General features: G+C 46.8%; 1 protein-coding gene across 2 annotated transcripts in view; it reads left to right on the top strand.

Moving 5' to 3' along the window:
- The window catches only part of TENT4A (terminal nucleotidyltransferase 4A), a 43,560-nt gene that overhangs the window by 8,210 nt on the left and 11,337 nt on the right, over positions 1–24,013 (top strand). For both annotated transcript variants that reach the window (XM_054488274.2, XM_054488273.2), the window contains exons 2-6: positions 15,851–15,974; positions 17,031–17,077; positions 18,080–18,200; positions 20,789–20,896; positions 22,054–22,182. In XM_054488274.2, the coding sequence (XP_054344249.1) occupies positions 15,851–15,974; positions 17,031–17,077; positions 18,080–18,200; positions 20,789–20,896; positions 22,054–22,182 (529 nt within the window). The remainder of the gene's footprint in view (positions 1–15,850; positions 15,975–17,030; positions 17,078–18,079; positions 18,201–20,788; positions 20,897–22,053; positions 22,183–24,013) is intronic.

Genomic DNA, 24,013 nt, shown 5'->3' on the forward strand with positions numbered 1-24,013 from the left:
GTGAGCCGGGGGTGGGCCACATCTGGGCCTGGGCGGGGTGGGTCTCTGCAGAGGTTTATCCGTCTCTCGGCTGACAGGGTGGGTGAGATGGGAGCAGCTCTGAGGGGCCCTGTTGGCAGAGAATGTCTTTGATTATCAACAACATGCCTTTTTGTTGTGGGCTTGTGATCCTTTTCTTTCCTAAATCAGCTGCTGTGCACAACCAGTTAGGCTCTCCTGTGGCTTCAGATTGGAGTTAGTTTCCCAGGTGCTAGGATGTGGGTGTTACGTGATTTCTGTCTTTCTGTTTGAAAGAGATTTCAGATCATTGTAACATTTCTGGAATCCTGTTGATCTGAAGGAATGGCTAGGATGTGAAAAGTCGAATATATTTTGATGTTTCTGCTTCACACCTGCTGGGTGGAGTCCATTTCTCAGCTTCGGAAGTCCATTTCTCAGCTTTGGGAGCCACGTGCTTGGCTCTTGAGAGCCTAGCTCCATCAGCCCATGTCACACATTCACAGGTCTGGCTTTGGCTGGTTTCGCCACGGTTTCTAACTTGAGCCTCAGTTTCCCCACCTATGAAGCAGAGCCTGTGGCACCCACCTCAGAGAGCACATGCAAGACTTGGAAGCACTCTGTGAGTTGTCATGCGAGAGATTAAAAAGGCCACCGCTGCCCTTTTCTCCTCTCTTTAAGGAAATTGAAACCAAAAATTAAGTCCTTCTTGTTGCCAGCTGGACAGGAAAAGCCTTTTTCTTGGTTTTTGAAATACAACTTTCACTTTCAGACCAAAGTGAAAACTGCTAAAGACTGAATGTTCTGAGTCTTGGGAGTGGGGGGCTGGAGGGGTGTTGTGAATTGAAAGATACCTTTCTATTTTTAAAACATTTTAACAATGCCTTAATAATGAATAATGTTTGTTCTAGTTTTGTGTTTTTTTTTTTTTTTTTTAAACAGTTCTGAAGGTACATCAGCACTGTTCTACAGCTTTAAATAAGAATCTCATCTCCCCAGAGGCAAGGGTACTCTTGATGTATTTGCTCAGGCTTGTATGTGCTGCTCTGTGTAACTCGCTTAAAGTTGGTTAAGGTTTTTTTATTTCATGCACATAGTAGGAGTGGATGAAGTGTTTTCTGAACTCTTTGCAGCTTCTAACATAGTGTTCTGTGTATAGCGAAGGAAAACAAAATTAAGGGCCAGGGAACATTATGTAGGCAACTGGAACAGCACTGTCCAGTAGAACTTCCTGTGGAGATGGAATAATTCTATTTTTGACTAATACAGTAGCCACTGGCCATATGTGACTTTTGAGCACTTGAAATGTGACAAATGCAACCGAGGAGCTGAATTTTAATTTTATTTACTTTTAATTAAAATTTAAATGGCCATGTATTTAGACGGCTCTGAACTGCAGTAACTTTAGACTCTATTTGAAGCAGTGTTTGATTCACTAACTGTTGCTGAAATAAATTGAAACTCATACAACAGTAAAAGCTGTGTTACTCAGCAAGTTACCACTGTGAAAGCTCTAGAAATTGTTTGCGTTTCCAATGCAAATCCTTTTCAAAAAGCCGCTGTTTTAATAGCACATGAAGCCTAAAATAGGTTCGTAGCAGAGCGTAACACAGAGCAGCTGTTGTGACCTGGAGTGTCTCCAGTCCAGCATGCAGGTGATAGGTCTCAGCGTTTTTGCACGCAGGTTAATGATGGTGCAGACGGTCACTTCCTTCTCTCAACAGTCTTCCTGGTCACCAGCACCACTGTGGCTCATGTGTGTGGGACTCTTTTGGCTTAGCTCTCTGCACGAGTTTGCTCCTTGAGTTCCCAGAGCTGACCCATGAAATGAGTGATATTACTCTTGTTTTGTAGACAGAAAACTGAAGCCTTGACAGGCTGACGTGACCTGGCAAAAGGTGCTGCAGTTGGAAATGTGAATTCACGGCTGACATCTGGGTACTTTACACCTAACAGTGTTCAGTGAGCAAGACGTCGCTAACATGCGGGGGATGGAACCTAGCAACTCTTTCTACAAACGTGGTTCAAATATGTTGGTACAGGGCCTTTTGCTTTGTTTTCCTAAAGAGGTTAGACGCAGATGTGGTGGAGCGCTTTGACAGCCACCACAGGACAAAGTCGACAGCTGTGGGGTTGGGGAGTGTTGAGGATTTCGTAGGGAAGCCAGTCCTGCGCAGTAGTACGCTCAGGTTCGTGCTTTCTTGAGGTGTTCCAGAACTGGCCTGGAGGGAGCCTGCAGTGCGGGAATGGGATTTCTGTCACCTGGAGTATTCTTAGAAGTTGCATTCTATGAAGAGTGGAGCATCTGATGAGCTGTTTACTCGCTGTTTAATCTGACGGCAGTTGAAAGACAAAGCAGGACTGGCAGCGCAGCCGCCTCAGTCAGCACTGCTGCACTGGGGACTTGACCTGCAGTCTCGCAATCCTGGACGATAACTCATTTTGAAGAGAGAAAAATTAAGCATTAAGTGATTCAAGCGTCTTGCCCAAGGCGCTACTAGAAGATAAAGGCACTGGTGCCCAGATGCAAGTCTGCATGGTGTGCCAGCCTGGGCTTCTTCCCACCTCCCCCACAGAGAGGGCACTGGTATGTTGGAGTGAAGAACCACGCAAGACCTCTGTGAGTGGTCAGAGATGGGCCCGTGGCGCAACACAGTAAAGTGTATTTTGGTTATAGGCATCGTCTCTAAACTTACGTAAAACATTATAAAAAAATGGAAGGACAATGATGAAATGATGGCCAAAAATATAGAAAAGGATACCTTGCACGTCCTGTGAAATGCAAAGAAATTCTAAAGTGTCATTATGAGTTACCTCATGGAAGAAAGCAAAAGGTGAATCTGTCTGGAGTTTGTGGTTCTGACTCACAAGACACTGATGTTCATGCTGAAGGACAAGTGTGGCGGGTGGAAGGATAGAGCGCCGAGACCACACTGAAGAGTAGGAATCTATGGGAACTATTCAGGGAGATGAAAGCATGGAATGAACTGAAGCTTGCAGACTCATTGAGTAAAAAGGGCATTTTAGGATTGGTTTTAGAATAAAATAACAAGGCCTGTGGTTGGGGAAGACGACTTGCTGTTCACAGAGCCTCCCTTAATAGGTGGGGACCTCAGCTTTTCCTTTGCTGTCATCAAGTGAGTGGTGTATAGTCCTAGCCACAGTAGTGATCGCCACTGGCCCGACTGAGCCCTCACCCTTTATACAGTGTCTCCTGCCACCCTCCTGGGAGAGGCTGTTCTCGGCACAGCTGGCCTGGGGTCACACAGCTGGTAGGTGTAAAGCCGGCGTTGGAGTCCAGGTAGTCTCACTCCGTAGCCTGTCTATTTAGCCACTGCAGATGTAGAGCAAAGCGATAATTGTCCAAAGAGGTAAGCTAATAAAGAGGAAAACAGGCTGGGTGCAGTGGCTTATGCCTGTAATCCCAGCACTTTGGGAGGCCGAGGAGGGCGCATCACAAGTTCAGGAGATTGAGACCATCCTGGCTAACACAGTGAAACCCCGTCTCTACTAAAAATACAAAAGTTATCCGGGTGTGATGGCATGCACCTATAGTTCCAGCTACTTGGGAGGCTGAGGCAGGAGAATCTCTTGAACCCAGGAGGCGGAGGTTGCAGTGAGCCGAGATCATACTACTGCGCTCCAGCCTGGGCGACAGAGCGAGACTCCGTCTCAAAAAAAAAAAAGAAAACAATTATGCTGAGTTCCAGAGAAGTGATGTCTGGCTTCTCAGGAGAGATGCCGATGCTGTCTGAGGGCCTGCCCAGTCTCCAAATGATTCAGAGACTCCAGAGATGGACAGCTAGTGCCCTGATTTTCCCAAGAGGATTCTGAGGGTGACGTCTGTCAACCAAACAGGAGGACTTGGTGCTGTCATCACCAGTTGGAGAGAGGCTGCTTTATGAGGCTGGGGACCACCTGCTGTGTGTGCCATCTTACACTGCCATTTGCTGATTGCTTTAAAGCTAGAGGTTGTTTCTAAGAGTGCTTTGTGCTAACTAACTAAAACATAATGACATTGTTTTTACAAAACTGATCCGTGGTTTGTTTTTTAAAGCAGAAAGCTCTAAAGTCACTCAATCCCACCACCCAGAAGCACAGTCAGGTGACTGCCACTGTAGGACCTCTCTCTCTAGGCTCGTGTAGATGGACACATGGATTGGTCAGTAGAAATACTTACATTAAAAGTCTTATCTTTACATAAATTTGCCAAATTATTAATTTTGCTTGAAAGGGAAAGATGTCCAACTTCAGTTGGAAATACTAGTTTCTAAGAGATACTGCTGAGACTAAGAGCATAAAACATGATGAAAACCTGAAGTGGCTAAGTGCAGCAACGTCAGAGTAAAAGCTTTGATGAAGTCTTGGTTTGCTTGGGCTGTGTAGGTTGGAGGCTCAGCCTTTGTTTCTCCCTCCTGTGGTGCCCAGTGGTGGTGTTTCTGTGTCCATGAATTTTCAGCCTCTGTAGTTTGTTCGTAGTTAAGACCACTGTTGCACCGAGCCCTTACCGAGGGCCAGGCCCTGTGCTAAGCACTTGCCAGTGTGGGTTCATTAAGTCCTCATGACAGCACCATGTAGGGGGAGCTGCGTTCCTGTGTTGTACTTGGGACGCGATCTGACCTCAGGCACTTCAGGCTTCTGAAGGGTCTGCAGTCTCGTCTCTGCCTGGGAAACCACGATTTGCAGCATATTCCACAGACCTCATGCTCATCACCAGGAGGCTTCCCGGGACTGCTGCCTGAGATTTCTAAGTTCCTAATGTGGTTCATGCTTCTGGTGAGTTTCTTTGAGGCGACGCCCCCCGTGTTGCCTCTGGTCAGCTCAGTCCTGTGGTCCTGCAGGGCATGCTGCAGTGTCCTCTGTCTGTGACTTGTGCCGCGCCACCTTGACCTGGCATCCACTGTCCTCTACCACGTTTGCAGATAGGAGCCACTGTTGGTGCCTTTTTGTCGTGTGTGTTGAATGGTCAGGGTCCCAAATAGCTGATTGGGAGTACTCTCCTTGAATCTGCCATGTGCCTGGGTCGCAGGTGACTGGGCCCCTCTTTGCTTCAGAACCCACGTGTGTTGCCTGTCCTCTCTGGCTTGGAGGGTTGTGTGGAATCAGAGGTGAGACCCAGTTCCCAGGAATGGGCGGTTGCCTTTGATTGCCCAGCTGTCCTCAGCGCCCTCCCTCCCGCGCCCAACTGCTGCCTCAGTTGCTTGCTTGAGGATCCGGATATAGACTGAGGTCAGCCTTAGCGTGGTGGGGGGGTTTCTCTTGAGTCTTGGATACTTTGTTACTGGTCCCATCTTCCTGTGGGTGGGAGTGTCTGTCTTGCTTGGCCCAGCCTCCCAGAGACCTTAGCTGTCTTAGTACATGGGCTCTGCCTGCCTTGGTCCCCAGCTCACCACCCTAGTGCAGTTGCTTCTTCGCTCTTGTTCCACTCCTTGTCGCCGTCCACCCTGTGCTTTCTCAATGTGTCATTACTCGGTGTTTCTGTGGAGCAGGGCATCCTGGGCGTCCTTTCTGATCCCTGGCTCCTGTGCTCTTCCGTGCTGGGCTCCCTCTTCCCTTCCCTTTTCTGCTGTGTTGCCCTCACACAGCTGGCATGCCATGGATGTCGCTCACCCAAGCCCTTCCTAGTGTTGCTCACCGAAACCCCTCCCACCTTGCCGCCGGGACCTTCTCCCCTTCCAGGTTGCATGCAGGCTGAGGGCCTGGCATCTCAGCAGGAGGCGGTGGGGCCTTTGCTGGCACCTGGGCTCTGCATCCTGACCTTCTGAGGGCTTAAGTCCTTTTGGTCCATCTTGAATCTCCTCCAGGCTTCAGACTCTCTGCTCTGTAGGTGGCCCATGGGGACGGGTGCACTCAGGCCTGGTCTTAGACTCTGCTGCTTGGGCTGTGCTGGTGCCTTTGGTGCCCACTTAGTCCATCCCACCTGGGGGCCCCGTCCTGCTGTCCATTGTGCCAGAGTGCTATCCCCTTGTCTTTCCATAACTGGCTGCTCGTTACCTTTCCCATGTCAGCCTCAGTACCAGCCACTTGGTATCAGGGAGGCTCTCCCTGACCAACCTAAAGTTCACAGCCGTGGTTACCAGTTTAAATTTCTGCATAGCAACTTTTTGGTTTATTTTGGCTACTTATCTCCCCCATCATGCCCCCCTGTCCATCTCATCATCCTGCCCACAGCTCTACTGTCTGTATCAGCCAGGGTGCGCTGCGCAGAGGCTCATGGTAAATAACTGCAGACCACGAATCCCATCTGCTTGCTGTGCTTTAATATTGGCTTACATCTTTGGATTCAGTGAGTTCTTTTCTCTCTCTCCTTCTCTCTCACTCACTCATACTTACTTTATGTAATTGGTGATTTCCAGCCTTTTGTATAGTCCTTTCTCGAATAGTTGTTTTCTGTCATCTTGGCGGGGCCTCAAGGGGTTGACTGTGCAGAGGGCAGGGGCTGCAGAGCTGCAGCTGCTGCCTGGGGTCTCATGGCGCCTGTGAGGTGTAGGCAGGTGCTTTGCCTCTGAGCCTTCTGTAGAATGGGGTGACGGTGGTTTCATCAGACTCAGTGAAGCGTGTCATACAGTGAGTGCCTGGTCACAGCAGGCAGATGGTGAATGTCAGCTAATGAGTATTCATCACCAATGAATAGTAACAGTTTTTTCTACTAAGGCTATGTAATGTAGCCTCAGAATCCCACTCAGCACAGCCCCCTGGCAGCAGTGCCTTTGAGAGCTGGCATGATGGAGAGAGCCTGGTTGGCCTTACTAGTGTGGTTGGGGCACTTGAGAGAACACCTTCCTCACAAAGCTCATCTGGAGGTTTTTCAGGATTGTAGGATAGCTTTTTCAGGGGCCTTGCCTTTGGCAGGGCAGGGACGTGTACTGCTGCAGTCTGGGGTATGGGATAACTTTCTAAACCAGACCCAGAACTTTATGGCCGAAGGGGCCTTTTAGCCATGCGGGGCTAGGAGCTGACACAGGGTCAGCAGCATGAGGGCCTGTGGTGCTGGGCGGCAGAGCCCAGAGGGAGCCCCTGCTGGTGTGACTTTAGTGTAAAGGCTGGGGGATACCAGATTCTTACAGAAGACTTAAGACGGGCACAGTGATGTCTGCTCTTTGACCCTTGCAGTATGAATTAGTAAAACTGAAATTATTACATTTCCTTTATTAGGATTATAAAAGCAATGATGACTTATTGAAGAAAATTTGGAAAATACAGAAACTACCTATAAGTTTTCCATTGTTAACATTTGAGCATATTTCTTGTCACTTTTAATGGTGCTTTAAATATGTAGCAAATGTATCATTTTGTATTTAAAAAAATGCTAGGTAAGCATTTCCTCCTGTCCTTAAAAAGCTCTTTTAAACAACTTTAAAATATTGTATAGATAGATGTACACAATTTTCTGAATAATTGGAGTTATATTTACATCTTTTCACTCTTTAGGAAAGGACTGGCCTATTTCTGTGTTGGGTTCCTTCGTGAGTGTGGCTTCCAGCTCAGTGGCTCAGACTTCAAGATGAAGACTGCGTCCTGGTTGTGTATGATCTTGGGCCAGTTACCATATGTCTAATGAATACTTAGTTTTGTCATCTATAAAATGAAAATAGTAATATTTGCCTCAAAGACTATTATTTGGGAGGATCTAGTGTGAATGTTAGTAAGGATATTGTGTAGTGTCCCAGGATATTAATGTTTTTAGCCTCTAGGCTCTTATTCTGTATTGTTGCCCTAAAAGATGATGCTCGCTTATCTTTCATCCAGTGTAAGGATATCTGGAAAGACAACAGAAAGTATAGCTCTTTTCATTTCAAAAGTGATCAGCTGCTTGAGCTAGCAAGCAAGGCTTGCGCTAGCTTCCAGGCGCAGTCACGCAGTTTCACAGCAGGTGCGGTTCCCTCGGAGCACCCAGAGCTGCCCTGCGGTAGTCAGCAGTTGTGCTGTGGCTGCACTGCCAGGCTGGGTGGCAGGTGGATCGGAGCCAGCAGACGTGGCTCAGGAAGTGCCTTCTTGGCCTCTCCTTAAATCTCTTTCAGAGTCTGTGGGCCCTTGATTGCACTGTGGGTTGTTTCAGACTCCAGTATTAGGAGACTGAACCCCTTGGTGGTTTTTTTTTTGGGCTGAGCTGGGTTGAGGACATGTTAGGCAGGTGGGGTGCCTCCCCTGGGTTTGCTTCAGGTGGTACCTGTGGTGTGGGGTGGTTCTGAGTAGTTCTGGCCCCACTGCTGGAGTATCTACCCACTCAGTTTGTGAGATGGCAGGGCTTCATCCTGGTCTGGTGCCTCATTTTCTTCTTTAGCAGTGGGCTTAGAACCAATGCAGATTCCCAAGTTAAGTACTTTTTCTGTAGCTTAATTATTACAAGCTTCTGGTACCTAAGCCCTTTCTTACTTTCTGTTCTGAGGGGAAGAGAAGATTTTGTTGTTTCTCCCCCCACCCTTCGAGTGGCCCCAGGACCTTTGCATGGCATTTGCAGCATTTGCAGTGTGCTTGGGTTTGCTTTACCAGGGTGAAAGTGTCGCACCTCCCAGCACCCACAAAGGCACCTCTGCTCACCCTCCGGTGAGGTTTTGACTGACCCTGGGACATCACCTGCTCCAGGATCCTATATGGCTCATCCCAGGAGAGATGTGGGAGGGAAGGGGAAAAAAGGCTTACATTTGCTGGGTGGAATTCGTGTAGATCTGAGTTCCGCATTGATTCCTAAGCTGCAGAGCCCTTCTGCCCTGGCTGTTTTGTGAATGTTAGTCGGTCTTAACCTTTTTAACCGAGTTAGCATTGGTTGTCTCAGGAGACTCACAGCTCCTGCTCCTCCTCCAGGGGAGTGCACCCTCCTCCTCTGTCGGTAGCTGTCAGGCGCCCCTTTCCTCTGCAGCAGACTCTCCTGGGTCCTTGCCTGGCCTTCCCCTTAAACGTGAGCCTGCAGCTTCATTCGTAGCCCCTGTGTAGAAAGGCACATCGATAGGTCCCTCCCTGCCCAGAGTGGGAGGAACTGAGGCAGGCAATAAAAGCAGCTGACTGGCAGCCCTAGAAACATGAAGGGTTTCATTTATAGTTTCAGTCCTTTTCCTTCTTTCGAGCCTTGATTTAAAAAAAAAAAAAAAAAAAAAGCCTTGAAGGCCTGCTTCTGGGTTTTCTAATTTGTGCAGGTATTAGTTGCCTTGTAATGTAATCAAAAATAAATAAAAATGATTTATAATTAGCTCATTAACTGTATCAGTAAATGGATGCTTTAAAGAGGATCATTGATCCCTCAAAATAGAAGCAATGCAGACATTCCCTCATTATGCTTTACTTGTGATTTGCTTACAACCCACTCTTCCTAGTTAAAGTTAAACATTAATCCAGACCCTATCAGTGCGACGTAGTAGTGTCTGAATCAGTTGTTGTTTTGGTGTAATCGTATCAAAGCATGTTATAAAATCTACAAAATTGCAGTGGTTAACTCCAAATATTTTCACTAAGGTATTTTTTTGGGGGCAAAAATGCATAGTGAACATTTGGAGCTGAAGTGAGGGAACTTCGATTTCTGAGAAACCACTGGTTTTAAGGGTTTTGAAGGAAGAGTTGGAGGAGGAGAGGGAGAGAATAAATTCACAGTTAATGAGTTTCCAGTATTTTCTGTCGCATTTTACGTTGTAATGGAAAAGACTGGGAACTGAACTCACATGCAGTTTGTAAAATCACTTTTTCCCTAGCATTCAGGATTGATGAGATTAACGGGGTGTTAAAGGTAAACTGAGGCACATAATTAACATGGACAGAACTGTAGACCTGAGTGTTGAGAGTTGTGAAATTTCAGTGAGTTGGGAAGACTGGAAGCACCTGTTCTTCAGAGTGCAGCTCCTCATATTCAGTGGGTTTAAGGTGCTGAAACTTTTTTTTTTTTTTTTGAGATGGGGTCTTGCACTGTTGCCCAGATGCCCAGACTGGAGTGCAGTGGTGCAATCACCACTCACTGTAGCTTCGAATCCTGGGCTGTCAGCCTATCCTCCCACATTAGCCTCCTGACTAGCTGGACTGCAGGCCTGGGCCAACACTCCTGGCTTGAAACTTCTTGTAACCAGATTGGAGGAAGAGGGCATGTTCATTTTTGTGACGTTTCCTTTCCCTTAAACATTGAATGAAATCTGACCTTTGACCATCACTTTGCTTAAAAGAAGCTACTGGATTTAAAGTCTAGGAGAATGTCCTAGACAAGCAAGCCCATAGTATGTTCCTGTATGTTCCCCACCCAGAGACCTGCGTTATGAAGTGTTTGGTGTGCCTCTTCCAGCCCCACTGTTCTTTCTGTATAACACTGTAAAAGTGTTTTATTTTACATACGCTGTCCTGGCTTCAGGGCTATGACCTTTGCCTTTTTTGCCTTTTAGTTTCTTTGCCCTTTACCTACTGCAGTGCAGCTGCCTGTCCTTGGGTTGACTACAAAGAAGTCACCTTTGAACAATTTAGAAATTGTGCCTTTTGGGGAAGGCAGGGCAGAGCCTTGGGGCTGAGATGGGGGAGGAGCCAGCTCTGCCCTGGGAGGGATACAAAGCGCCCACCTGGGTGAGGCAGTGGACGGGTGGGGTTGCTTCACCTCTTTGGCACCAGCTTCAAAACCAGCCAGTCCTCCCTGGCTTTGGCTTTAATTCAAATTTGTACAAACTTGAAAACCAGTTAATCCCATTAGCTCAGCTTCTAAAGCTGAAAATCATCCCCTAAATGGGTCACCTGTTGTCATCAATAGCTTTATTAGCTATGGAATAATATAGTTTTGTTCTCTAACCGTAGGATCCTTCTTTTGCTCTTAAAATAGCTCAGTAAGTTGGGTCTCATAAATACGTACAGCAAGCATATACCAGATACTAAAATACAAAAACATTGCTGATCTTGCTTTTTAGTACTAAAAGCAGAAAATCGGGAATATACTAAATTGAGAAGTCAGTCGTTACCTTTCGATGGGTTTGGACTCTTGCAAGGTAGTGATTGTAAACGAGAGTGATCTTTTGTTTTTCAATGAACTTTATTCTCTAATTTTTAGTAAAGCACACTAGGAAATAATGCTTCAGAATTCTGTTTTCGAGTAGTTTCCTGATTAAAATGAAAATTCGCTTAAAAAAAAAACTCTGCTGTCACCATTTCCTTTTTTCTTAAGATAACTAGGAAATGAATCATTCAGAGTTTGCTCCATGGCAATGGATCGGGAAGCTGCCCCTGCTCTGTGTGGGGCTGGAGCCTTGCTAACGTCCCAGGATTTCACTTCGCGGAGACAAGCATCAGAGGCTTGCTTCATTTATAGATCCTACTTCCTTTCTACACCACAGCCAACTCAAAATGGTGACAAAATCTAAGACGAGGCTAGAAGTCACCACGGAGCAGTTGGAAACTCTGCTCCTGGTTCTGGGGGCAGTGTTCCTGGCGTGGTGTCCTTTGGCCCCACCTCAGTTTGTCCGTTTAGCTCCTCAGCTGAGAATGAGATGTGTATCATATAGGAGTTTCCTGGGCCACTCACAGCCCCCAGCTGGAGAGTGCCAGCCTAATGTGTCAGGAGTAGAGGGTGAGGCCAGAGGGCTGTGTGCCAACTCCTCCCTAAGAAGCCTCCAGGGAAAGCCCTCCCAGGCACTTACCAGGTCTCAGTGGCCGCCTGAGGCTGCAGGGGAGGATGGTCAGGCCGCCTCTTGGCTGGTGCTGCTTCCCGGCGTGCCGCCAGCCTTTGTCGAGGGGAATGATGGCATGCCTGGGGGGCAGCAGGGCCCCGGGGCTGCCTAGGGCTGTCACTGTGTCCTACTGGTTCTGAGATGCCACCTTTGTGATCCACTGTAGAGGGATTTATTCTATTATGGTCGATGCATAGAAATTTCTTCAATTTGGAGACTGAACACTAGTGAGCAGAACTGAAATTGAGCTTTAAAAGATATTGATGACTGGTCTGTGGATAGGAGACTTTAGTGTGGTTTTTATGCAGACGTCCTACCAGCTGTAAATTCCCTGGAGGTTTGGTATGTGAGAACATAAGACTAAACTTATTTCTGTTTTGTTGAGGAGAAATGATTAAAACTTTTCATTGATGTACTTCTGTGGCAGACTTTTGGAGAATTGAACCAGTGGGCGTAATCAGTATTTGAAGTCATAGATGAGTAAAGGAGGTATGTTGTAGTTGGCGCTGGCGGCGTGGCCTGTGGTCAGCAGGGCTTATCTGTGAAGGTATGTGCACAGCTTCCTAAGGCAATGAAAAGTCCTGGCAGTGTTAGTATTGAATGAGATAATCCAAAAAATGTAAAAATGTTTACATTTTTAAAGAGATAATTGGCGATTTAAATGGTTTCTGCTAACAAATCAAATTATTCAGTGCAGAGGTAAAATATTTTCAGAATGTTAATTTTAGATGTCATCTTATAGAGAGTGTACATCAGCAATGACAAGGTCAGCAGAATATCTTAGCAAAACTTGATTGATTGATTCCATGCACCGGCAAGTGCTGTTCTGGGCACCGGAGATGGAGCCAGTGTGCCGTTGCGTCCGTCCACAGATGGCCTCCAGAGTCGTGCAGTTGCAGGGAGGCCGAGGGGCCAGGGAGGCCGCTGGGTGGGCACGGCTGGGCGGTGGCCTCACGTGGGTTTTGTTGGGCTGCTCTTACTGGGCACTTTTTCTCAGTTTGGTCAGTGTTCCGCCTCGCTGCCCGGCCCCCACCCCTCGCCCTCTGAGGGCCTCACAAAGAGCCAAGCAGAAGGCAGGCTGGGGGCTTTTCAGGCCGGCCCAGAGGATGTAATGATGATGGTTGGCACTGTCCCGTGGCCGCCACCAGTCTCACGCTCTGCCTCGTGGGCAGTCCTGGAGTCGTGCGGCACCTTGCTGGTCCCTGCTCTCCTTGAAGAAGGGCCAGTGGGGTGCTTCACCAGAGCCTTCTTGTCTGACTCCCTCATCCAAGAGGCATGGATGGCCGGGCCCCCGGCAGTTTCCATTCTGTTCTGAGAAGGCAAAACAAAATTATTCTTGGCTCTTATTATCTAATATTTGTTAAAGCAGTTGCTCACTTTTAGGTGCATTTTATTACAGATTTCAGACAGGTGTGGTTATTAGTGCATCTTATTGTTTAGACACAATGCCAAGGTCAGGAGGACAGTGTTCCCCTGAGCACCACTTCTGCTAGGAGCATGGGCAGGCCACGCCTCGCCATTTATCTCTCCTTATTTAGGGGAGGAATACCAGGCCACCCCCTCTTCTCCCTGTGCAAGGGAACAGACATTTGACAAAAACGGATGCTGTGTTACGCTGATTTTGTGTGTCTAAGGCAGACTGCAGCAGGTGTTATCTCCGTGCTTTTCCTTTCCTGGAGTGTTGAGCATGTCTTGATAGTAGGGGATGCCCCTGAGGGTGGTGAATGTGGCTGCACAGGTCGTGAAAGCTATTTGATGTTGCCGTTACTTCAGGTAGAACTTAAAGTTGACAGTACATTCTACTCTGCAGGTGGAAACGTGGAGTGCCATTTTGACAAATTGGAATGCCCTGTTTACAGTATGCTTTAATGAGTTAAATCTGGGGGATGTGGATAGAATTTTAGCATCCTAGCTTTGGCATTCTTCCATGACTTTGGGCCAATTATTTAATAATTCCAAGCCTGCATCTTTGTTAGAATCTCTCTAAATTTCTCTACTCCTGTTATTATCCTCAGAACAGGACTGTGAGGTGCAGAAGGCCACATGGTGTAGTGGTTTAGGTGGACAGACTTCCCAGTGCTGTTCTCATGGATAGCCTAGGACTGTCCCTAGCTCTCTGCAGTGACAGTGATAGTGACTGGTCAAGGTGAAGGGATCCACCCAGACGTTCTTCCTGATGGAGAGAGGCTGGCCTGTGGCTCTTCCCTGGGGTGGATGTTAACCTGCTAACGTGGCATATCTAGTCCTGCTTACATTACTAAGTGGTAGGAAATTTTAGGTAACACCTCAGACTTTAAAGTGGCCTACTGAGCTGGTAGGAAAGTATGTAGTTGGTGCTCAGTAATTGTTGAAAAGATAGAAGCTTTACTTCAAAGCTCTTGTAGTTTGATCAGTTTGGAAAAAATATTTTAATGTTGGGATCTGTTAACAGCTGGACTGGTGGCTGTCTGAATTGGGACCATGCTTGGGGTGAGGTTTTTTTCTTACTTTTTTTTTTTTTTTTTTGGTGAGACGGAGTCTTGCTCTGTCGCCTAGGCTGGAGTACAGTGGTGCAATCTCAGCCCACTGCAGCCTCTGCCTCCCAGGTTCAAGCGATTCTCCTGCCTCGGTTTTCCGAGTAGCTGGGACTACAAGCATGTGCCACCACGCCTGGCTATTTTTTTTTTATATTTTTAGCAGAGACAGGGTTTCACCATTTTAGTCTGGATGGTCTTGATCTCCTGAACTTGTGATCCGCCCACCTCAGCCTCCCAAAGTGCTGGGATTACAGGCGTGAGCCACTGCATCTGGCCACATATTTTTTTAAATTAAATGTGATAGATAAAATTAGGCTCCAGGCATGGCCTGATTTGCAGGTGCTTCATAAGCAAGCGTGCCCAGCATTTATTTGCTGCTACTGGAGTCTCGTGTGTGCTTGTAGCCTAGCCTTAAACCCTCTGTGGACGGCTTGGAATGCTTACTCCAAATGACTCTTTTGGCGGGGTGGGAAGTGGCAATACTTTAGGTGAGAGACCGTTGAAATTAACCTTACACAAGAGCCAAAAACTGTAGGCTGATGTGGGGCCACTCACCTTTGGACTCACCCCTGGCAGGTCCTGTAAGAGGTGCTACTTGCTTCCACTTTGCCAGCTGTTCGTTGGCCCTGTTTTGTCTTCTGCTGTATGAAACTTAGAATGGAAACAGGCGAGTTTGATTTGTTATAATTCCTAGGAGTCATAGAATGGAAGCAGGTGAGTTTGATTTGTTATAATTCCTAGGACTGGATAATTTGCCTTCCCCTCGCTCCATCTTTAATTAATCCCTTAAAGGAAAAGAGGACGACAGCACTTTTCCTGCAGTCATCTGTGTAGGCCTCAGCCTTAACTCATGACATAGGCTGGTGCCACTGGCCACAGGGCTGACCTCAGCTCTTGGAGCCCATGGGGTGACAGGAGATCAGCACCTTTGAGGTGGCGGCATGAGGCGTCTTCCAGGCCTTGCTCCTGGTGCTTGAAAACACTGCTTTAGAGCTTTGTTAAGAGAGAGAGGCCCTACTTACTGCTGTCCCACAGGCATTTGGGTTTTGACCTCCTTGTTGGCCTCTTAAGGAGAGAATACTTGAGTATTGAATTAGATCAGCTTTTCTGCCTCCAGGGACCCTGTTTCTCTCTGCTGAGACTGTGGCAGATGAAACCAGGATTTAGTAGATGGTCACCAGGTAGCTTGGGCAGACCTGGGCCGCCGGGCCCCTGAGGACTCATATATCTTTTTCCTGTTCGCATGTTCCTTCCCCACACCTTGGCCCATTCTCAGTCCCTCCCATGCTCCTTAGCGTGAGGCACTCAGGGAGGTGCCGATGGGGCCTTGGGGCATGTGCTGGAGCTGGTTCCCACCCTCAGAACTGTGCCTGACTGTGCCACGTTCACTGGAAAGCTGCTTTCACATTTCCGTGGAATTCTCTCATTTTTTCAATATAAAGTCACTGAGATGATTTTTTTGGATAAGTCTTTAAAGGCCAGTTGTACATTTATTGATACTTGGTATTGACAAAATTCACTTGTTTAGTGTTGCTAAGTCATACTGTGTAAGTTTGTTGAGCACAGAGTTTTCATTTTATACTCTCAGAGGAGAAATGAAACTGAATTTCGTGGCCAGAAATATGTTTGAGTGTCATCCTGATGTAAGAACAGAACAGAAAGTGTGGTGACGTTTCATTGTAACTCTAGTATGTTTTCTCTTTTGTCCATTAGACTACATGAGGAAATAATTGACTTTTATAACTTCATGTCCCCTTGTCCTGAAGAAGCAGCTATGAGAAGAGAGGTGGTGAAACGGATCGAAACTGTGGTGAAAGACCTTTGGCCGACGGCTGATGTGAGTATGTTCTTTGGAGTTCTGTGTTGCACGTCACGTGCAAGTAAATTTAAATACACTGTGATGATGATGTGTCGGCTAGATCCACACAGACCTTTTCTCGTTGGCCCGAGGCAGCAGTTCTCCAAGTGTGCTTTGAGAAGGCCTGCGTCGCCTGGAATGCATGGCCCCTGGCCCACCTGCACCTGCTGCCTTAGACACCTGTGGTGGCCGCACATCTTTGTGACGCTGGCGCACACTCAAGTGCGAGGACCATCGGCTGAGGGATTTGTTGGGTTTTTTTTTTTTTTGGAAGGGGGAGAATGGTGTGATTGTTTCTCTTAAGTTCACCTTAAAATTTAGAAATTTCACCCTGTCACCCACCCCTGCTTCTCCACCACCGCACATGGTAGCATATAATGTGTTCATTTTTGTAAAACTTGGAAGTGTTCCCTCATCACACACCACTCTAGCAGTGAAGGAACAAGTGTTTTTTGACATGTGGAGTGGGGCCTTCTGGAATGCTTGGTGCAGGCAGCGTGAAGCCTGCCCCGGCCAGCTCTATTCAGCAGCCTTCCCTACTGCTGGCTGGGCTCAGTGGACCAGCAGGGCTGGCCGTGCCCCAGCTGTGAGGGGCATGTGTGCTCTTGGTGGGCGGTGGGCAAGGGAGACCCAGTTTTCTGCGCCTCTTTTAAAATGATACATATTTTTGGCTTTAAACTTCAGAGCCCTAGGACAAAGCCCTGCCCCAGTGCCTTAGCTGTGGGTTTAAGAAGAGGTTGAAGGGTTTGAAGCTAGCTCTGAAAAGTCCTCAGCTTTGAAGGGTTATAGGGTGAGGACAAAACTTGTTTCACCTCTTAACTTAATTTTGAGTTTTTAAACATTCCTTTTTGGGGCATGTCTTTAACTTAAAGGGAATTTTCTGGTTGATTGTTACACGGTCCCCTCCATCAGTTTCCAAGGTAGTTTTATTTTTTACCCAAGGGTATAGTGAGGGCTTTCTTTTAGTAAGAAATAATGGTAGTGTGACTGCTTGGTTTGTGGTATACATTTTAAGGCAACTACTCTTTCTTTCAGGTACAGATATTTGGCAGCTTTAGTACAGGTCTTTATCTTCCAACTAGGTGAGTACCAGACTGCATGGCATGGGCTAGTGGGGGGCTGGGATGGTGTCCATGCAATATTAAGGGCTACAAATAGATTCTTTGTAATTGAATCTAAGGCGAGAAATGCCAGCTAAAGGAAAAGACTGTGGTTACAGAGGAAATTGGCAGAAAGATTTAATTTAGTGTTATGATGAATTCATTGCTTTGCATTTTGCTTCTCACACTTAATTTGTTGGGGTGCAAAAATGCTTCATGCTGGAAACATGAAGAAGACAGGTGGGAGGACTGTGGGAAGTAAACGCAATAGAAAACATTCTGCTGATATTTTAGGACATGTGTTTGAAAAATTGATCTTATGTTTTGATGAAGATTCAAGCAAAAATTCTCTTTAAATAGTATTTTCTAAGTATTTTTACCCGATAGGAAAATGTCAAACAAGTTTGCATTCTAAAATACAAACTAGCATTTTCTCATTAAGGATTCTTGATAGCCAAATACATTTCCTGTGCACTGTCTGATTAAAAGTTTACCTTCTATTAACCCACTGCTAGTTAGCATTTGGTGGCTGAAGAGGCTATAATCTCAGGATTTGGGGGTTGACGTTAGCAGGGTCAGTGGGTAATTGAACAGGTTTGGGTATCCAGGAATCTCTGGGTCCGCAGAAGTGATCCAGTGTAGGCAGTGCCGGAGTAGGTGCTGGGAGAGCGGGGCCTCAGCCTGGTTTGGAGGCAGGCATTTTCATCTGAATCCCCTCACATACCTAGTGCTGTTGGGAGAATCATTTAACCTTCTTGCTTTCCATCTTATGCTACAAATACGGAAGTCTTCCCTTCAGTTCAGCGAGGACTTGCTGTAGTTCATGAACTGCATTTCACCTCCTTAGGGGCCATAGGCTAGTGGGATTGTGTCTTGGCCTTTGGGGGAGACACAGGCACATGTGCCATGGTGCTTATCCTCCCCACACGAGTGTGTGGGCTGTGGCGAGGGGAGCAGCGGCTGACGTGCGTTTTCTTCTGTCAGCGACATAGACCTGGTGGTCTTCGGGAAATGGGAGCGCCCTCCTTTACAGCTGCTGGAGCAAGCCCTGCGGAAGCACAACGTGGCTGAGCCGTGTTCCATCAAAGTCCTTGACAAGGCTACGGTGAGTGCCTGGCTTTGGCCCCTCTGACTGGGCAGGAGCCTTGTCACATCCCAGGTGGTCACAGGTTACGCCTGTGTCACGAGCTTGTGGTATTTTACACAGTTATTGGCTATAGTTTTGAAGATTAATCTGCTTCTGGTATAGACATATGTTTTATGTTTTTGTTTTACAGTCATGATCACCAACTGAGAACATGTGTAGTGACAGTCTGAACTTTTGGGATTTGTGAGCCCATTAAACTGTTCTTGGAATGAAAATATATGATTGTGTCTACTTATGTTAGGATGAATAGGAAAGGAGAGTCATCTGAAACTGGACACTGACATTCGGGTGCTGCCCATTATGGAGAGTGTGGCTCAATGATTAAACCATGGTTTTTATGATTACCATTTGCTATGTTCTATTAAAGAGGAACAACTTAGCTGTTCCTTTCATTGTTCCAAAAAATATACATATATGAAAAGCCTCTTATCTTTGGGGGAAGTTTGAAGATGAGACTGTTTCTGGTTGTGTACTTGTTAAGGTTTATGTCAGTTCAAGATTGTAAGCCCCCCAGGGACTATGAGGTACTTGCCTGTTGTAAGACAGTTCTTAGCTCACCTGTGCGACCGGCTAGCATTTCATTTTTAAATTTGTGTGTCAACTTGTGTGTGATTCACATCCTTATAGTGTTTAGCAGAGTGTAAGTTAAGGCAGGAGCTTCCTCCTGCCTGTGTGGTGATAGGGGAGGGGGCATTCACATGTTTCTCATTGTCAGGTGCTTTTGATTGAGGCTGGGGGCAAGTTTTAAAACATGATATATGCACTGAAAAGTGCACATGTACCAGGTGCACCAGTTGGTGAGAGTTAATGAAGTGCACATGCTCATGTCACAGTCATGTGGACCAGAGCGAGCAGGCAGCACCAGAGGATCCCTCCAGGCCCAGGTTCCAGAAGGGGCTGTTGGCTCTTCTCATTAGCACGAGACAAGCCCTGGCCGGCCACTTTCTCAAATGCTTACGGGCCTTATTGCACTTAGCTCTCCCAGCCACTCTCATCAGCAGATGCTGTTGCTGTTCACATTTTACAGGTGAGGAAACTGAGGTGCGGGAGAGGTGAGGTCATTAGCCCAAGGTGGGTCAGCAGCGTAGCCCAGGCCGCTGTTGTCTGCTGCTCCTCTGTGTGTGCCAAGGGGCAGCGGGGAGGTGGGTGGGAATCCTGACCAGGCGACCACCTTTGGAGTAGAGGAACTAAGGCGCGGCTGTCCTGAGGACACACAGTAGGTTGAGCAGTTACAGTAACTGCTTAGTCCCAGTGACCTCGTTACTGTCCCATATTGGCTACTAAGTATCTTTTCCTCTGGAGCCTGCCACTGCTCCTTTCCGGGGAGCACCGTGCAGCCGGCCAGTCATGGGCACCAGAGCCCCAGGGCGAGGGCTGAGTTTAAGGTGAAATCTTGTCTATTTGGAACAACAACCCAAAACTGTGTTACAGTGTTAACTCCTCACCTCCAGGATTTGGGGTTCCTGCCTTGAGTGAGTGTGTACAAGAGTAGGGCAGGAGAGTGCCAGGAGTGATTGTGGGGAGGAGTCCATGAGATGGAAAGGAAGCTGCTTCCTGAACTGTGGGTGTCAGGGAGGCATAGCCGTTGAGTGTTGGCTTCTTCCAAAGCGGTTTCTGATGAATTCTGTGGGAAAGTATTTCGTTTCTGTGCCTTCTTAAGAACATGCTGGCCTCAGGGCTTACCCTGCCTGGTGGTCGCAGTGGTGTCCAGGTGACACTGTCCCCACTGGCCTGTCCTCACATGCCGAGTCCTTGGTTGTTTGCCCTCAAGTGTAGATATTAAAGCCCAGAATAGGTGTGTACTGAATGCACTGTCCCTATGTTGCCTATCACTGGCATTTAAACTTTTCGTTAGACCCTGATTGTTTTGGTTAAAGGAATTCCTTTTTTATCAAGGCTGAAGGAAACAAAACATTGCCTTTTCTTCTGGAAGAACGCAGTTTTACTGGTGGGGTGGAGGGTGGGGCATGAGTGTGGTCTGGACAGTTGCTCAGGCAGATTTTGAGTGCCATTCGGTGACAGTTCTTGTTGGTGAGAATATTTCTAAAATAGCCTTTTATTTGCTGAATTTTTTAGGGGAAAAATGTTTTTAGTAAAGTTGTCTTGAAGGGTGAAAACCCAAAGTGAGAAACAATATCAGTATAACATACAATTTAAAAAATGGCTTCGAAATTACATTAAATGATTTCAAAAATTCTGCCAAATAGAAGTCAGGGGCCAAGCACCTCTCTCCATCCCAGCACATAGGGCGGGCGTGGCAGAGACTAACTCCTGTTCCCTGTTGGCTCCCTCCCCTCACTTCTCTTTGATGCTTGGTCACCTCCGGTGCTGATCCAGGGGCTGGGCAGAACGTGGGTCGTGCTGTGAGGGGCTGGGGCCTGAGAGTCGTCCTGGGTTCAGGGACTACGGATGCTGACAGTGTTCTCTGACCCCCTTTCATTACTAAGAAAAAACACCAAACCTCTGTACAGCTTTGGCAGCATTTTGATGCCTGGCTGTGGAGAGTCCTGCATGTTAAAGCAGTTTTTAAAATGAAATCTTTACAGGTACCAATAATAAAGCTCACAGATCAGGAGACTGAAGTGAAAGTTGACATCAGCTTTAACATGGAGACGGGCGTCCGGGCAGCGGAGTTCATCAAGAATTACATGAAGGTACTGCGCTTGGTGACCCAGCGTGGCGAGAGTGCAGGACTGGAGTGCTTGTGCTTGGTGGCATCCTACGATGTTTACAGCTGTCAGCTGCACACGGGAGTCTTTCGTAACACAGACTACACTTACAGTATTTCTCCTACAATATTATTTCTAGAGATACTTTGAAATTACATAGCTGTTTTTAAAATTTGCTTTTCCTGAGTAACCATTTTATAAAGTTAACGATTATTTTAGAGAGCTTTGTTAAAATGTTCTTTCTAGTTATTACAAAGAGACTTTGCTTCTAGCTCAGCGTGCCTCATTCGCAGGTTTTACCCAGGTGGAAGTTGGTAAATCATGAGGTGCCTTAAATACACTCAATTTGGGTGGTCTCAGTGCCTGAGGATGAGCAGAGAGACTTGGTTGCGCTGACATATTTGGGACTCTGACCATGTGCCTGGTCTTAAACGGGTGGTCATGACCTCCTGTTACAGTAGAGGCCGTGCAGTCCTTAGCAGGGGCAGACCCACCCCCGGGTGGTCATGATCTCCTGTTACTGTAGAGACTGTGCAGTCCTTAGCAGGGGCAAATCCTGTTACAGTAGAGGCCGTTGCAATCCTTAGGGGCAAATCCACCCCTGCAGTCTGGTCCCGTCTTGTTCCATTTTCAAGGGCCTTGCCCTTCAGGTTCCCCCTTCCCCCTTGTCATCTGGTCTGAAGGAGCATGTCTGCCCCCAGCGCAACATGAACAGCAGCAGCCAGGCTTTCCCTCCCTCCCGCCATCTCCTGCCGCTCTGCCTTCCTTGCCACCCTCACTCTGCTCTCCTGCTCCAGGGGCCCCCACTGTCCTCATGGCCTGTGTAGCAAGCACATAAATACTCCAGCGAACGCGCCGGTCTCTCCCTGAGTTCCTTTGTGCCTGTGGACTCTTCATGGTGGGGGTGCACCCCTGCTGAGTTGTAACTGAGGGAGAGCTCCACAGTCTCGATTTTCACAAGCCCCTCGGGAAATTAATTCTTAGCGTTCCCCAACCAAAGTTTGAGACTTACTGGCTGAGAGCCTTCAGATGGGCGAGAGGATCGAGGAAACTTCCCTTTCTGTCTTGTGTGATTTGCTATGTGAAATCTCTTTGAAAGTATGGTAACTACTCAGTAAATCTTTTTCTTTTGGAATTTACAGAAATATTCATTGCTGCCTTACTTGATTTTAGTATTGAAACAGTTCCTTCTGCAGAGGGACCTGAATGAAGTTTTTACAGGTGGAATTAGCTCATACAGCCTAATTTTAATGGCCATTAGCTTTCTACAGGTACGTATGCTTTCTTGAGACCGTTTCTGTTGAGACATGTGTAAGAGTAGACTCTTCCAACCAGTTGTCTGGTGGGTCCCAGCAGCCTTTGCTCTCCTTTTACTGTATTGTTTCAATTTGGTAGAGGCTGATTTCTGATTCTTACAATCAAACCCTCTTGATCAATGCACCTTTCTGGATGCTCCTTTGTAGCTCATTTTGTACTGGGTGTAACTGTTAGTGCAGGGGTGCCCATCTGGTTCTGTGAGTACAGTGCACATCAGTCCAAGCTCAGGGAATTCTCTGTATTCAGAAATGTCCATTTCATGGTAAACAATAAACATTTCTTGGTGCTTGTCTGTGATTTATATTGAAAAAAATATGTCTCAGAATAAAGTTGAGTACCACATATGAGAAAAGGATTTATAAGAGAGCTTTCTCAGACTGATGAAACATCATTATTTTGTCTTAAATTATATGTGGTCCTTATTTTGTTGAGTAACATGGAAAATCTATCAATAGAAAACCTACGAGTTTTGAAAAGTATTGTTAAATGCTGTGATGTATTGATAAACTGTAATTATACTTTTTAAACATGTAAAATTATCTCTAATTGAAACTGATTATTCCGTTTATATTTTCTTGAGTGAAGAATTCTGTTCTTTACAAAATCTTGCCTATATAATTTAGCTGCACGACTGTATTTCTCCATGTTTACCCTTAATTTTGTCTTTGTGATTGTGCTGAGATTACCAAATCTGTCCATGATTTGGTAATGTTCTCACTGTCATGAATGCTGTGATAGTAGAATCACTGGGTAACCACCTGTGATGATCGCAGCTTCCTTGGTCTGTCTCTGCAAAGATGCTTTAAAAGTAGTGAAAATGGAATTCCATGTCTGTTTCCTTACAGTTCTAGTCACACTGTCCTGTCTTCACTTTCCCCTCTGAGATGTGGCCGTTATATATAGCCTTTTTTCCATAGTTTTTGGACATTATTTTGAATTAAACATGGGCCTCTGTTCTTTACTGATATACTCCTGACTTGCACTATTTTCATGGCCTTGTAGTAAAAACAGCTACTTAATACTTTGATCATGCGCGTGCCATGTGCCAGGCCTGGGTCCAGGGCTTCCTGCCACCCCCTCAGGGGGTCCTTTCAGTGATCCTGTGACCCCACAGGAGGCCACCATAGCATGGGTGGGATATCCTGTGTTCACTGCCACATCCCTGTGCCTTGTCCAGTGCCTAGAGCTTGTCCTGCCTCAGCGGTGTGACTAAGTGAGGGGAGGAGGCCCACCCTGGCACCGGCCAGGCTCTTGGATATGTGATTTTGGCTAAAAGACAAGGAATAAGAAAGGGAATAAAGATGAGGCCAGAATTGGAATCCTCCTCTTGCGTGGTGGAAATATGCAGAGAACTCCGGGATTCTTCTGAACCCTAAAAACATTTGTGTGCTTTCGAGCTGCAGCTCCTCCTGCACTCTGTGTTATAAATAGTTTCAAGCACCGTGCTTCTCTGAGGGCTTTCTCTCATGTGCACTTGTCCACCCCTTTCGAGTTGGCACTGTCCGATAGAATTCTGAGATGGTGATGGCCACTTCTGCATGGTGCGGCAAGGGGCTGGGCACCACACCTGGCTACTGAGTATTGCAGCGTGGCTGGTGAGAGCAACAAGCTGGATTTTTAATAAATTTGTTTTAATTCATTTAAATAGACATGTGGGCAATGCAGGTCTGGACAGCTGAGAATAGTGACCCTCAGGTGTGGTGGACAGTGGTTTACTTCCGAACAAGCCCAGTGCCTGCCTTTGAAGATGATATGGCACTGAACTGAGAATGGTGCTCATCTGTG

Source organism: Pongo pygmaeus, chromosome 4, assembly GCF_028885625.2.
Source record: "Pongo pygmaeus isolate AG05252 chromosome 4, NHGRI_mPonPyg2-v2.0_pri, whole genome shotgun sequence".
NCBI classification, from domain to species: domain Eukaryota; kingdom Metazoa; phylum Chordata; class Mammalia; order Primates; family Hominidae; genus Pongo; species Pongo pygmaeus.